Below are 14,839 nucleotides of genomic sequence, written 5' to 3'. Positions count from 1 at the left end.
CTGTGGCATACCTGAATAGACAACGAACCATCCCAAATTGAGGAGGTGGACTTTGGCAGCAAAGATATATATATATTTTCCATTTTTCTCCTTTTCTTAGTGTGTATCTGTATGCTTCTCTGAGTCATTTTGTCTGTATAGCTTTGCTTTTACCATTTGTCTTAGGGTTCTGTCTGTCCGTTTTTTTGTTTTGTTTTGTTTACTTTAAGAAAATTTTTTCTTAATATTTATTTTAATAACTTTATTTTATTTTACTTTATTTTATCTTCTTTCTTTTCTCCCTTTTATTCTGAGCCGTGTGGATGAAAGGATCTTGGTGCTCCAGCCAGGCATCAGGGCTGTGCCTCTGAGGTGGCAGAGCCAAGCTCACGACACTGATCCACAACAGACCTCCCAGCTCCACGTACTATCAAACGGCGAAAATCTCCCATGATCTCCATCGCAACGTCAAGACCCAGCTTCACTCAATGACCAGCAAGCTACAGTGCTGGACACCCTATGACAAACAACTAGCAAGACAGGAACACAATCCCATCCATTAGCACAGAGGCTGCCTAAAATCATAATAAGGCCACAGACACCCCTAAAAACACCACCAGACGTGGACCTGCACAACAGAAAAACAAGATCCAGCCTCATCCACCAGAACACAGGCACTAGTCCCATCCACCAGGAAACCTACACAACTCACTGAACCAACCTTACCCACTGGGGACAGACACCAAAAATAACAGGAACTACAAACCTGCAGCCTGCAAAAAGGAGACCCCAAACACAGTAAGTTAAGCAAAATGAGAAGACAGAAAAACACACAGCAGATGAAGGAGCAAGGTAAAAACCCACCAAACCTAACAAATGAAGAGGAAATAGGCAGTCTACCTGAAAAAGAATTCAGAATAATGATAGTATAGATGATCCAAAATCCTGGAAATAGAATAAAACAAATACAAGACACGTTCAACAAGGACCTAGAAGAACTAAAGAGGAAACAGTGATGAACAACACAATGAATGAAATTAAAAATTCTCTAGAAGGGATCAATAGCAGAATAACTGAGGCAGAAGAATGGAGAAGTGACCTGGAAGATAAAATAGTGGAAATAACTACTGCAGAGCAGAATAAAGAAAAAAGAATGAAAAGAATTGAGGAGAGTCTCAGAGACCTCTGGGACTACATTAAATGCACCAACATTCGAATTATAGGGGTCCCATAAGAAGAAGAGGAAAAGAAAGGGACTGAGAAAATATTTGAAGAGATTATAGTTGAAAACTTCCCTAATATGGGAAAGAAAATAGTTAATCAAGTCCAGGAAGCACAGAGAGTCCCATACAGGATAAATCCAAGGAGAAACAAACCAAGGCACATATTAATCAAACTATCAAAAATTAAATACAAAGAAAACATATTAAAAGCAGCAAGGGAAAAACAACAAATAACACACAAGGGAATCCCCATAAGGTTAAAAGCTGATCTTTCAGCAGAAACTCTGCAAGCCACAAGGGAGTGGCAGGACATATTTAAAGTGATGAAGGGGAAAAACCTACAACCAAGATTACCCTACCCAGCAGGATCTCATTCAGATTTGTTGGAGAAATTAAAACCTTTACAGACAAGCAAACGCTAAGAGAATTCAGCACCACCAAACCAGCTTTACAACAAATGCTAAAGGAACTTCTCTAGGAAGGAAACACAAGAGAAGGAAAAGACCTACAATTAAGAAAATGGGAATAGGAACATACATATCAATAATTACCTTAAATGTAAATGAATTAAATGGTTCAACGAAAAGACAGACTGGCTGAAAGGATACAAAAACAAGACCCGTATATATGCTGTCTACAAGAGACCAACTTCAGACCTAGGGACACACACAGACTGAAAGTGAGGGGATGGAAAAAGATATTCCATGTAAATGGAAATCAAATGGAAATCAAAAGAAAGCTGGAGTAGCAATTCTCATATCAGACAAAATAGACTTTAAAATAAAGACTATTACAAGAGACAAACAAGGACACTACATAATGATCAACAGATCGATCCAAGAAGAAGAGATAACAACTGTAAATATTTATGCACCCAACATAGGAGCACTTCAATACATATGGCAAATACTAAAAGCCATAAAAGGGGAAATCGACAGTATCACAATCATAGTAGGGGACTCTAACACCCCACTTCCACCAATGGACAGATCAACCAAAATGAAAATAAATAAGGAATCACAAGCTTTAAATGATACATTAAACAAGATGGACTTAATTGATATTTATATGACATTCCATCCAAAAACAACAGAATACACATTTTTCTCAAGTGCTCATGGAACATTCTGCAGGATAGATCATATCTTGGGTCACAAATCAAGCCTTGGTAATTTTAAGAAAACTGAAATCGTATCACGTATCTTTTCCGACCACAACACTACGAGACTAGGTATCAATTACAGCAAAAAAACTGTAAAAAATACAAACACATGGAGGCTAAACAATACACTACTTAATAACTAACAGATCACTGAAGAAATCAAAGAGGAAATCAAAAAATACCTAGAAACAAATGACAATGAAAACACGATAACCCAAAACCTATGAGATGCAGCAAAAGCAGTTCTAAGAGGGAAGTTTAAAGCAATACAATCCTACCTTAAGAAACAAGAAACATCTCAAATAAACAATCTAACCTTACACCTAAAGCAATCAGAGAAAGAAGAACAAAAAAACCCCAAAGTTAGCAGAAACAAGGAAATGATAAAGATCAGATCAGAAATAAATGAAAAAAAAATGAAGGAAACAATAGCAAAGATCAATAAAACTAAAAGCTGGTTCTTTGAGAACATAAACAAAATTGATAAACCACTAGCCAGACTCATCAAGAAAAAAAGGGGAAGATTCAAATCAAAAGAAGTAGAAGTGAAAAAGGAGAAGTAACAACTGACACTGCAGAAATACAAAGGATCATGAGAGATTACTAAAAGCAACTCTATGCCAATAAAATGGACAACCTGGAAGAAATGGACAAAATCTTAGAAATGCACAATCTTCTGAGACTAAACGAGGAAGAAATAGAAAATATGAACAGACCAATCACAAGCACTCAAACTGAAACTGTGATTAAAAATCTTCCAACAAACAAAAGCCCAGGACCAGATGGCTTCACAAGAGAATTCTATCAAACATTTAGAGAAGAGCTAACACCTATTCTTCTCAAACTCTTCCAAAATATAGCAGAGGGAGGAACACTCCCAAACTCATTCTACGAGGCCACCATCACCCTGATACCAAAACCAGACAAAGACGTCACAAAGAAAGAAAACTACAGGCCAATATCACTGATGAACATAGATGCAAAAATCCTCAACAAAATACTAGCAAACAGAATCCAACAGCACATTAAAAGGATCATACACCATGATCAAGTGGGGTTTATGCCAGGAATGCAAGGATTCTTCAATATACGCAAATCAATCAATGTGATACACCATATTAACAAACTGAAGGAGAAAAACCATATGATCATCTCAATAGATGCAGAGAAAACTTTCGACAAAATTCAACACCCATTTATGATTAAAACCCTCCAGAAAGCAGGCATAGAGGGAACTTTCCTCAACATAATAAAGGCCATATATGACAAACCCACAGCCAACATCATCCTCAATGGTGAAAAACTGAAACCATTTCCACTAAGATCAGGAACAAGACAAGGCTGCCCACTCTCACCACTATTATTCAACATAGTTTTGGAAGTTTTAGCCACAGCAATCAGAGAAGAAAAAGAAATAAAAGGAATCCAAATTGGAAAAGAAGTAAAGGTGTCACTGTTTGCGCATGACATGACACTATTCATAGAGAATCCTAAAGGTGCTACCAGAAAACTACTAGAGCTAATCAATGAATTTGGTAAAGTAGCAGGATACAAAATTAATGCACAGAAATCTCTAGCATTCCTATACACTAATGATGAAAAATCTGAAAGTGAAATTAACACTCCCATTTACCATTGCATCAAAGAGAATAAAATATCTAGGAATAAACCTACCTAAGGAGACAAAAGACTTGTATGCAGAAAATTATAAGACACTGATGAAAGAAATTAAAGATGATACAAACAGATGGAGAGATATACCATGTTCTTGAATTGGAATAATCAACATTGTAAAAATGACTCTACTATCCAAAGCAATCTACAGATTCAATGCAATCCCTATAAAACTACCACTGGCATTTTTCACAGAAGTAGAACAAAAAATTTCACCATTTGTACGGAAACACAAAAGGCGCCCAAATAGCCAAAGGAATCTTGAGAAAGAAAAATGGAGCTGGAGGAATCAGGCGCCCTGACTTCAGACTATACTACAAAGCTACAGTAATCAAGACAGTATGGTAGTGGCACAAAAACAGAAATATAGATCAATGGAACAGGATAGAAAGCCCAGAGAGAAACCCACACATATATGGTCCCCTTATCTTTGATAAAGGAGGCAAGAATATACAGTGCAGAAAAGACAGCCTCTTCAATAAGTGGTGCTGCTAAAACTGGACAGGTACATGTAAAAGTATGAAATTAGAACACTCCCTAACACCGTACATAAAAATAAACTCAAAATGGATTAAAGACCTATATGTAAGGCCAGACACTATCAAACTCTTAGAGGAAAACATAGGCAGAACACTCTGTGACATAAACCACAGCAAGATCCTTTTTGACCCACCTCCTAGAGAAATGGAAAGAAAAATAAACAAATGGGACCTAATGAAACTTCAAAGCTTTTGCACAGCAGCAAAGGAAACCATAAACAAGACAAAAAGACAACCCTCAGAATGAGAGAAAATATTTGCAAATGAAGCAAGTGACAAAGGATTAATCTCCAAAATTTACAAGCAGCTCATGAAGCTCAATATCAAGAAAACAAAGAACCCAACTCAAAAATGGGCAGAAGACCTAAATAGACATTTCTCCAAAGAAGATATACAGTCTGCCAACAAACACATGAAAGAATGGTCAACATCATTAATCATTAGAGAAATGCAAATCAGAACTACAATGAGATATCATCTCACAACGGTCAGAATAGCCATCATCAAAAAATCTACAAACAATAAATGCTGGAGAGGGTGTGGAGGAAAGGGAACCCTCTTGCACTGTTAGTGGGAATGTAAATTGATACAGCCACTAAGGAGAACAGTATGGAGGTTCCTTAAAAAACTAAAAATAGAACTGCCATATGACACAGCAATCTCACTACTGGGCATATACTCTGAGAAAACTGTAATTCAAAAAAGTCATGTACCAAAATGTTCACTGCAGCTCTATTTACAATAGCCAGGACATGGAAGCAACCTAAGTGTCCATCAACAGATGAATGGATAAAGATGTGGCACATATATACAATGGAATATTACTCAGCCATAAAAAGAAATGAAATTGAGTTATCTGTAGTGAGATGGATGGACCTAGAGTCTATCATACAGAGTGAAGTAAGTCAGAAAGAGAAAAACAAATACCGTATGCTAACACATATATATGGAATCTTAAAAAAAAAAAAAAAACAGTCATGAAGAACCTACAGGCAAGACGGGAATAAAAACACAGATCTACTGGAGAATGTACTTGAGGATATGGGGAGTGGAAAGGGTAAGCTGTGACAAAGTGAGAGAGTGTCATGGACATATATACACTACCAAATGTAAAATAGATAGCTAGTGGGAAGCAGCTGCATAGCACAAGGAGATCAGCTCAGTGCTTTGTGACCACCTAGAGGGGTGGGATAGGGAGGGTGGGAGGGAGGGAGACGCAAGAGGGAAGAGATATGGGAACATACATATAACTGATTCACTTTGTTATAAAGCAAAAACTAACACACCATTGTAAAGCAATTATACTCCAATATAGATGTTAAAAAAAAAGTATATGTACAAGGTGGGGTTCACTGGAGTATTGTTTATATGTGCAAAACATAGAACCAATCTGTATGTTCAGGATGAATTAAATAGCGTGTATCTTTCAATGAAGAATCAAGTAGTAATTCAAAATGACTCTGGAGAAATATACTTATTAACAAAACAAATACATATTTTAAGAGAGAAGTAATAAACCAATATGTATGGTATTATACAAAACCACTTTTGTAAAAATACATATTTTAGGTGTCAATAATTATCATCACCATGTGAAAGTTTTTTTAAATTTTGGTTATCTGTGTTTTCTAATATTTCTACAATTAACTTGTACGTTGTATGTGTGTAATTAAAAACAAGTGTAACAAGAAAAAAAATTAATTTTTAAAAAAAGACAAAGTGGAATGACTTCTGAGTAGGAAGGCGTTTTATGGCACACACTCAAAAAACTAGAAAAGCCAAATTAAAAAATAACATAAAAGCAAAAAACTGGCAACAATTTAAAATCCAGTAATAGAATATTGGTTGAATAATTATGTAACATGCATTTATGGAATAATATGCTATTAATCAAATCTATTATTCTTAAGACTATTTAAAGATGAATAGAAATACTCATGGTGTGAAGGGGTCACAGGACAGGATGTCATAGCAAATTTTAAAATACAGGAAAAAAGGTTTTTTTCACTTGTTAATATACAAGAATGTTAGGTGACTATCTGGTGGATGGAAAAGGTATTTTTTCTCTTTCCCAATTTTCTAAAAAAAAGTGCTACTTTTATAAATGACACGTTAAAATTAAAGAGAGGGAGAAGTTTCTTTTATGCTACTTGAAATATATACTGTTGTTAAAAAGGAGACAAACCCAAAATGAAGTCATTTGTGCTAAGCCACAGGGCAGCAAACCCAGACAATATCTAATCTCATCATAGACTCGACCTTCCCCAGGAGTGTGACCTTTAATCAGCCAATCTGGAATTTCCTGGTCAGCGCTAGGAGGTAATCCAGATAGACCCTATCCATTCCCCTTAAAGAGGGTGATCTTGCCTAAAACAATGCATTTTTGCTAGTAATTTCCTTTTTTCTGCTTCCTCTCTGCCTTTAAAAACCTTTCCTTTTCTGAAGCTCAACAGAGCAGCTCTCTATTGCTGGAGGGGATGCTGCCTGATTCATGAATCATTTAATAAAGCCAATTAGAATCTTCTAATTAATCAGTTGAATCTTTGTTATTTAGCACTGTTTGTGTAAGACCATCCATTCTACTAACCTGAATCTCTATTTTATTAGTTTTTATGTAAGCATACACACTGAGTTCAACGGCCCAACAGAGTAAAACTGCTAACACTTTTATATAGTAATCATTTAATTTTTTAAAAAGTAAACCTTTTATATGTTTTTAGTTATCTCAGGAAACAAGTTAGCAAACCTAATTTAATCTTTCCAGGAAAACTATAGGTCATTATTCTGATATATTATATTGGGCTGTAAACCAGTGATGCCCTCTAGAGTTATTGATGAATGTGCAGTTTACCTTCCCTACCAGCTAAACGTTCCAGGACTGCGGTTGCAGGGGGCAGTACTTGTCTCCCACCTCAATACTAGCTTCTAGGGTCATGGTACTCAAAACATCATCAGAATAACCTAGGGGCTTTATAGACAATTTCAGGACCCACTTTTGACCTACAGAATCAGAATCTGCTTTTAAAAAAGATCCCAAGTGATTCATAAGCACATTAAATTTTGAGAAACTGTTCCAGGTTATGAAGGAGTAATTTCTTTGGCCCTAACATTTACATGAATGCTGGCTTTGCAGCTCTCCACATGAAACCAAGTGCTTTTGCACACTGCCCTCACCATCTCTTACTTCCACCTTGCCCTTTGCACATTTTTCTGTGTCTCCAGATTAGAAGTAAAAGTTGTGTGGGAAACGAGATAATCAAATCCTGTATATAAAATTCAAATGTTTCCACGCTGAACCCATTTCACATAGAAGCAGAAGGGATAAACAGCTCTAATGTTTAAGTTCCAGGGCTCCAAACACTTTGACATTCCAGGTACTTCTGAAGTTCTTCAATGTAGAGGTTACTGAAAATCTAATTGTCCACTGATGACATTTATAGGGCATGACCATACTGTAACTTATTTTTCTAATAAACATACCAGAATTTATATATCCAACTAATTTCTTCCCTCTTCAAAGGAGTCACCCTAGAAAAGAAAATAAATACAATTTCCTTTGTTTAAAACCTATCACTTTTCTTTCAGAATTATCTGTAGTCAAGATAAAATATAAGCAATTCCTTCTTCTTGTGTCATTACTCTCTAGCCATATCTAAAGTCTGAAAAAGAATAATTCCTAATTTTATCACTTTCTCATTTTTTATCATTCAGAATCATCTGGTTAGCTCACTATTTGAGTAATTTCCACAAATTAGGTACATGAAAGTCTGCAGACTTATCACCCTAGTGGATACTCATAAGTACTCAAGGCCACTTTTTAAAAGTTACAGAAAAGAAAAAGGGTTTGAAATAAACACCATCTCCTTTGAAGAGAATATTCATTTAGGTATAGAACCTGTTCTATCTTTTACCAAAATAACACATATTCTAACTTTTTCATTTATAATACTTAAATTAAGAAAATGACAAGGCAGAAAAGCAAATTTCACATTAAAAAATTACAAACACACTTTAAGAAATCTACTTTAATTCCAAGAGATTAATCTAGATTGAACAGTATTATTTCCTACTATTTCTACTTATACAGTAAAGCGAATACTGAAACAACTTTCATAATACACGACACAGATTTGTTTCTTTTATAAATGTTACCTTATTTGTTATGTAATATATATTTTCATAAATTATTAATGACCTGGTTCCATTAAAAAAAAGTTTCAGCAAATGTGAAAAGAAAATATTTGTCGATTCATGATGATTAAAAAAAAGGGAGACGATACATCCTTCCACAGGAAAAAGTGGATTTACAGACCAGTTCTGACAGCATTTCACATGGTAAAGTATCAAAATGTCTGATAAGCAGCCCCCTTCTCAGGTGGAAAAAAAATTATTTCAACGTGTTCCTCCTTTAAACTGCTCAGTAACCCCAAGTGATTTTTAAATTGGGAGGCAGATTACTGGCAATAAGTTCGTCAAATTTAGATCTATCCTGAACAGGCACATTATAGAAATCAAGAACATCTCTGACCCTGCACATCTGGTGAAGCCTGGAGTTAGGCACTGCATGGCCCAAGTCATCAGCTAAACGTGCCAAGAAGCTGAACTTCAGATGAATATCTTCCAGGGAGATGTCCTGCCAATTGTTAGGAACAGATGAACCAAAAACTTCTTTGACATGAGATTCCAAACGACTGTGGAGATCTTCGGGTGGTACGTATGTTCGGCTTCGTAAGGGTGGACACACCAGAATAGGTTCTTTCTTCACCTCTTCTACTGTATCAGCCACCACTGGCTGTTTCTCTTTTCTGGAATGATCAAAAACAAATACGTGAATCTTTAGTTCACTGCATTAAAGAAGCTGACCAACAGAAGACCTAATTTTGCCCATCAATCTAAATCAATATACTGCACACTTACTACTCTTCTGGGCAGTGTTGAGAGAAGAGTCAGATAGGCCCCTGCCCTTGGAAGTTTATAGTTGAACTAAACTGCCACAAAGAGAAAACAAAAACTAATTTCAGATTTTACATGCTATAAGAATTCCCAAGAATGGGTGAAGAAGGTAAATCCTCTGGGATTTCCGGTCCTCCCAGATCCAAACCCAATCTACCTCTCTAACCTCATCTCCCACTAATCTCCTATATACATTCTATGCATTACCCAAACTAAACTACTTTCTGTTTCCCACTTTCCTGATATCACATGTTAGCTCAAGTTATATCCTATCTGAAATAACTATCTTTCATCTCCACTTATAGAAATCTGATTTATCCTTTAAGTCCTGGGACAACACTCTTCTCTCACAAGCTTTACTCGAGTTCCCCAATCAAGTATAACTGTAAGCTTCTCTGGTCTCTCATAGTACTTTTTTTAAATTGAAGTATGATTGATTTACAACATCACGTTAGTTTCAAGTGTACAGTACAGTGATTGTTTTATATATATATTCTCTTTCAGATTCTTTTCCTTATAGGTTGTTACAAAATAGAATTCCCTGTGCTATACATTACATCCTTGTCAGTTACCTATTTTATATATAGTATTGTGTATATGTTAATCCCAACCTCCTAATTCATCCCTCTCCCTCACTTTCCCCTTTGGTAACCATAAGTTTGTTTTCTATGTCTGTAGGTCTATTTCTGCTTTGTAAGTAAGTTCATCTGTATCCTTTTTTTTTTAAGATTCCACATATATCAGAGCACTATATATTGCTCTCAGAGCATACTGCATCATACCTGAATTTTAATTTTATTTACATTCTACTTCTCTTACTAGATCAGGGTTTCTCAGCCCAAACATTATTGACATTTTGGACAATTCTTTGTTGTGGGAAGCTATCCTGTTCACTGCAGTTGCTCAGCAGCATCCCTGGCCTCTACCCACTAAATGCCAGTAGCATTCCTGTCCTCCAGTCATAATAACCAAAAGACATGGTCAAATGTCCCCTGGTGGGCAAAACTGTCCCCAGTTAAGAACCACTGTGCCAGATTATAAACTCCTGAAAACAGAGATCTGTTTATTGATTTTGGGGTCCTTTAAAACTGCTTGTGTAACTAGTACTGAGTACATGGGCCAATGTGAAGGAATCTGTCTTGACACATTATTTCAGTGCTTATATGTTCATAAACTAACTCCTGTCTTCTATGGAGTTGGCATCTGATTGGAATTGATCATCCCTACAGAAATTGGAGGGTACCAGAAATGAACAATGTCTAGTCAAGAAAATCGTTTGTCACACTATTCCTCTGTGCCTACTCAAAGACTCTTCCAGCTATTTATCCCTCTTTCTGCATCAATTCTTCACCAATTTCTCCCTATCTACTAGAGTATCCCCATGACACACAAATATGCTGTAGGATCTCCCATCTTTAAAGGAAATTCTCCCCAGATTGCATGTTCCACTCCAGCTTCCTTTATAACAAAACTTCCCAAAAGAGTTGACTATGCTTATAGTCTCTACTTCCTCACCTCCCATTTTCTCCTCAAACCACTCCAGTCACATCTCATCATAATGAAACGTAATCTATTCCTTTCATCTCAGTAATCTCTTATACCGCATACCTCATCTTATTGCACTTGGCAAATATTGTGTTTTTTTAAAAGCTTAACGTCTGTGGCAACCCTGCATCAATCAAGTCTACAGGCGCCATTTTTCCAACAGCATTTGCTCACTTCGTGTCTGTCACATTTTGGGAATTCATGCAATACTTCAAACTTCTTTATTATTATATTTGTTATGGTGATGACCAATGATCTTTGACTTACTATTGTAACTGTTTTGGGGTGTCACAAACCATGCTGATACAGACAACAAACTTGATTGATAAATGCTGTGTGTGTCCTGACTGCTCCACCAACTGGTTGTTACCTGGTCTCTCTCCCTCTCCTTGACCTCCCTATTCTGAGTCACAACAATACTGAAATTCTGCCAATTAGTAACGCTTCATCAGCCTGTAAGTGTCCAAGTGAAAGGAATAGTTGCACATCTTTTACTTTAAATCAAAAGCTAGAATGATTAAGCTGAGTGAGGAAGGCATGTTGAAAGCCAAGATAGGCTGAAAGCTAGGCCTCTTGGCCAAACAGTTAGCCAAATTGTGAATGCAATGAAAAAGTTCTTGAAGGAAATTAAAAGTGTTACTCTAGTGAACACACAAATGTTAAAAAAGCAAAACAGCCTTATTGCTGATGTGGAGAAAGTTTTAGAAGTCTGGATAGAAGATCAAACCAGCCACAATAGTCCCTTAAGTCAAAGCCTAATCCAGAGCAAGGCCCCAACTCTATTCAATTCTATGAAGGCTGAGAAAGGTGAGGAAGCTGCAGAAGAAAAGTCTGACACTAGCAGAGTCTGGTTCATGAGGCTTAAGGAAAGAAGCTGTCCCCATAACATAAAAGTGCAGGGTGAAGCAGCAAGTAGAAGTTGCAGCAAGTTATCCAGAAAATCTAGCTAAAATAATGAAGGTGCCTATACTAAACGACTGATTTTCCATGTAGACAAAACAGCCTTCTTTCAGAAAATGTCATCTAGGACTTTCATAGCTAGAGAGGAGAAGTCAATGCCTGGCTTCAAAGCTTCAAAGGACAGGCTGACTCTTGCTAGAGACTCATGTAGCTGGTGACCTGAAGTTAAAACCAATGCTCATTTACCATTCTGAAAATGCTAGGGCCCTTAAGAATTATGCTAAATCTACTCTGCTTGTGCTCTATAAAAGGAACAACAAAGCCTGGAAGACAGTGCATCTGTTTACAACATGGTTTACTGTATATTTGAAGCCCACCGTTGAGACCTACTGCTCAGAAAAAAAGATTCCTTTCAAAATATTACTGCTCACTGACAATGCAACTGGTCACCCAAGAGCTCCCTGATGGAGACGTACGAGATTAATGCTGTTTTCATGTGTGCTAACACAACATCCATTCTGCAGTCCACGGAGCAAGGAGTAATTTTTACTTTCAAGACTTATTATTTCAGAAATACATTCTGTGAGGCTACAGCTGCCATAGATAACGATTCCTCTGATGGATCTGGTCAAAGTCATTTGAAGATCTTCTGGAAATAATTCATCATTCTAGAAGCCGTTAAGAATATTCGTTAAAAAAAAAAAGAATATTCGTGATTCATGGGAAGAGGTAAAATATCAACATAAACAGGAGAAGTTTCTAACCCTCACAGATGACTTTCAGGGGTTTAAGACATCAGTGAAGAAGTAATTGCAAATGCAGTAGAAATAGCAAGAGAACTAGAATTAGAAGTGGACCCTAAAGATGTAACTGAATTGCTGAAATCTCATGATAAAACCCCATCATCGAAGAGTTGCTTCTTATGGATAAGCAAAGAAAATAGTTTCTTGGGATGGAATCTACTCGGGCTAAAGATACTGTGACAATTGTTGAAAAGACAACAAAGGATTTAGAACGTTACAAAAACTTAGTTGATAAAGAAGGCGTAGAGTTTGAGAGAATTGATTCCAATATTGAAAGACGTTCTACTGTGGGTAAGATGCTATCAAACAGAATTGCATGCTACAGAAAAATCATCATTCAAGGAAGAGTCAATCAATGCCGCCAACTTTGCTGTCTTATACTAAGAAATTGCAAGACACCCCAACCTTCAGCAGCCACCACCCTGAACTATCATCAGCCATCAACATCAAGGCAAGACCCTCCACCAGCAAGAAGATTATGACTCTCTGAAGGCTCAGATGATGGTTAGCATTTTTAGCAATAAAGTATTTTTTTTAACTAAGGCATGTATATTGTTTTCTTAGACATAATGCTATTGCACATTAAACACACTACAGTACAGTGTAAGCATAACTTTATGTGCACTGGGAAACCAAAAAATTTGTATAACATGCTTTGAGAGCCTCACTTTATTACCGTGGTCTGAAAACAAACCTCAGTACCTCCAAGATACACGCCTGTGCTCTAGTTTTCTTCATAATTTACCACTTTCTGAAATTATATTTGTGCATTTTTTCCTTCACCATTACATATGCTCTATGAAGACAAAGATTTAGTCTGTCTTATTAACAACTGTATCCCTCACACCTAGATGCCCAGCATATAGTAGACACTCTAGAAATACTTGTTGAATGAGCGAACGAAACAAACTTGAAGGAGATTTGAGAGATAATAATAAATATTAACCAAAATAGAGGAGAAGCTAATAAATGCATAAGCTGATGATAAAAACCCTTTTGCATTGAAGGAGTTTTTGTTTGAAATCTAAGAGGGCATATATCGGAACCCTAAGGTTCCTACAAATTTTGATGTCCTAACACTGAGTCAAATAGACTTACCTTTACAAAACTTCACATGGTATTGTGGGAAAAGCAGTAGATGGGGAGTTAAGAGGCCTGGGTTCCAGATCCAGCTCTGTCATAAACTTACTTTCTGACTTTTAGCAAAATACTCCCTTTCTGTGCGGCCTCAGTTTTCTCTTGCCCAGAGTACTTACGCTTTGAGAAGGGATTTTGTTTCCGCTGCTGTATCCTACTTAGAGAAATACTGGGCCAGGACACCTGTCTAAAAACCATTTGCTGAGTGAATCAATGAACGAACAAAATGAGGAGATTGCACTTCATCTCTGAATCTTGCTTGTGAAGAAATATACCCCGCAAATGAATTTAGTTCATCGAGTACTTTTCACATTCATGTTCCTGGGCTGCTCGTCCCAAATGAGTCACTTGTTTCCCGACACCACACTACACTCTGGAACACACGGCAGTACGGTTTACTCAATAAATTAACGAGTGAAGTGGAAGGGTAAGGGGTTCTAAGATGAGTAAACTGACGCCGGTTTACGGTTCTAAGATGAGTAAACTGACGCCGAAAGAAGTGACGGGACCCCACCGCTCGCGGAAACCGGCGCTGAAGCTTCTGAGCTCAGAACCCTAACTCACTTTCCTGCCCCTTCCCTGGTGGCGCAGGACCAGAGTCCCGTCTTAGTTCATCCTTCTCAGTTTCTCTCCTTACTTTCCGTTAGCATGACCCACGGTCTAACCTTCCACTCTACCTGAATCGAGACCAAAAACCTCTGCGTGGCGCCCCTGAGACTATCCACGTGAAGCTTCTTCTGGCAACGCCGCACACCCAGAGACCCGCCATGTTCCATGAGAGCTTCAGGACAGAGCTCCGCCCCCAGCCGGCTGTGACGCCGCAAGATCAGCCAATCAAATGTAAGCTTAGTGGCAAGTGTTCCCTTTTTTCCTCGGTTAAGACTCACGAGCGGCTCCCTCACCCTTTGCACTCAGGGAAGTGTA

General features: G+C 37.3%; 2 protein-coding genes across 2 annotated transcripts in view; both read right to left on the bottom strand.

Moving 5' to 3' along the window:
- The window catches only part of BAAT (bile acid-CoA:amino acid N-acyltransferase), a 67,334-nt gene extending 66,894 nt beyond the window's left edge, over positions 1-440 (bottom strand). The window contains 1 exon segment of the mRNA XM_069540803.1: positions 371-440. Coding sequence (XP_069396904.1) covers positions 371-440 — 70 coding nt within the window.
- A 5,855-nt stretch (positions 441-6,295) lies between these two features.
- MRPL50 (mitochondrial ribosomal protein L50) lies at positions 6,296-14,801 on the bottom strand. The gene is made up of 2 exons (XM_060014415.1): positions 14,593-14,801; positions 6,296-9,382 (listed from the first exon to the last, which is right to left on the bottom strand). Exons 1-2 carry the CDS (start codon positions 14,682-14,684, stop codon positions 8,995-8,997), a joined length of 480 nt encoding a protein of 159 aa, XP_059870398.1. The 5' UTR covers positions 14,685-14,801; the 3' UTR covers positions 6,296-8,994.
- Positions 14,802-14,839: the final 38 nt, after the last annotated feature.

Source organism: Delphinus delphis, chromosome 6, assembly GCF_949987515.2.
Source record: "Delphinus delphis chromosome 6, mDelDel1.2, whole genome shotgun sequence".
NCBI classification, from domain to species: Eukaryota; Metazoa; Chordata; class Mammalia; order Artiodactyla; family Delphinidae; genus Delphinus; species Delphinus delphis.
This window is presented reverse-complemented; position numbering and strand designations above follow the sequence as displayed.

Bases quoted from the DNA above. Each gene is read 5' to 3' on its own strand.
- MRPL50 (XM_060014415.1), bottom strand. From the start codon at position 14,684: ATGGCGGGTCTCTGGGTGTGCGGCGTTGCCAGAAGAAGCTTCACGTGG. The intron at 9,383-14,592 runs GTAGAGTGGAAG...TGATCATTCCAG, and splicing joins GGTTTTTGGTCTCGATTCAG to AAAAGAGAAACAGCCAGTGG.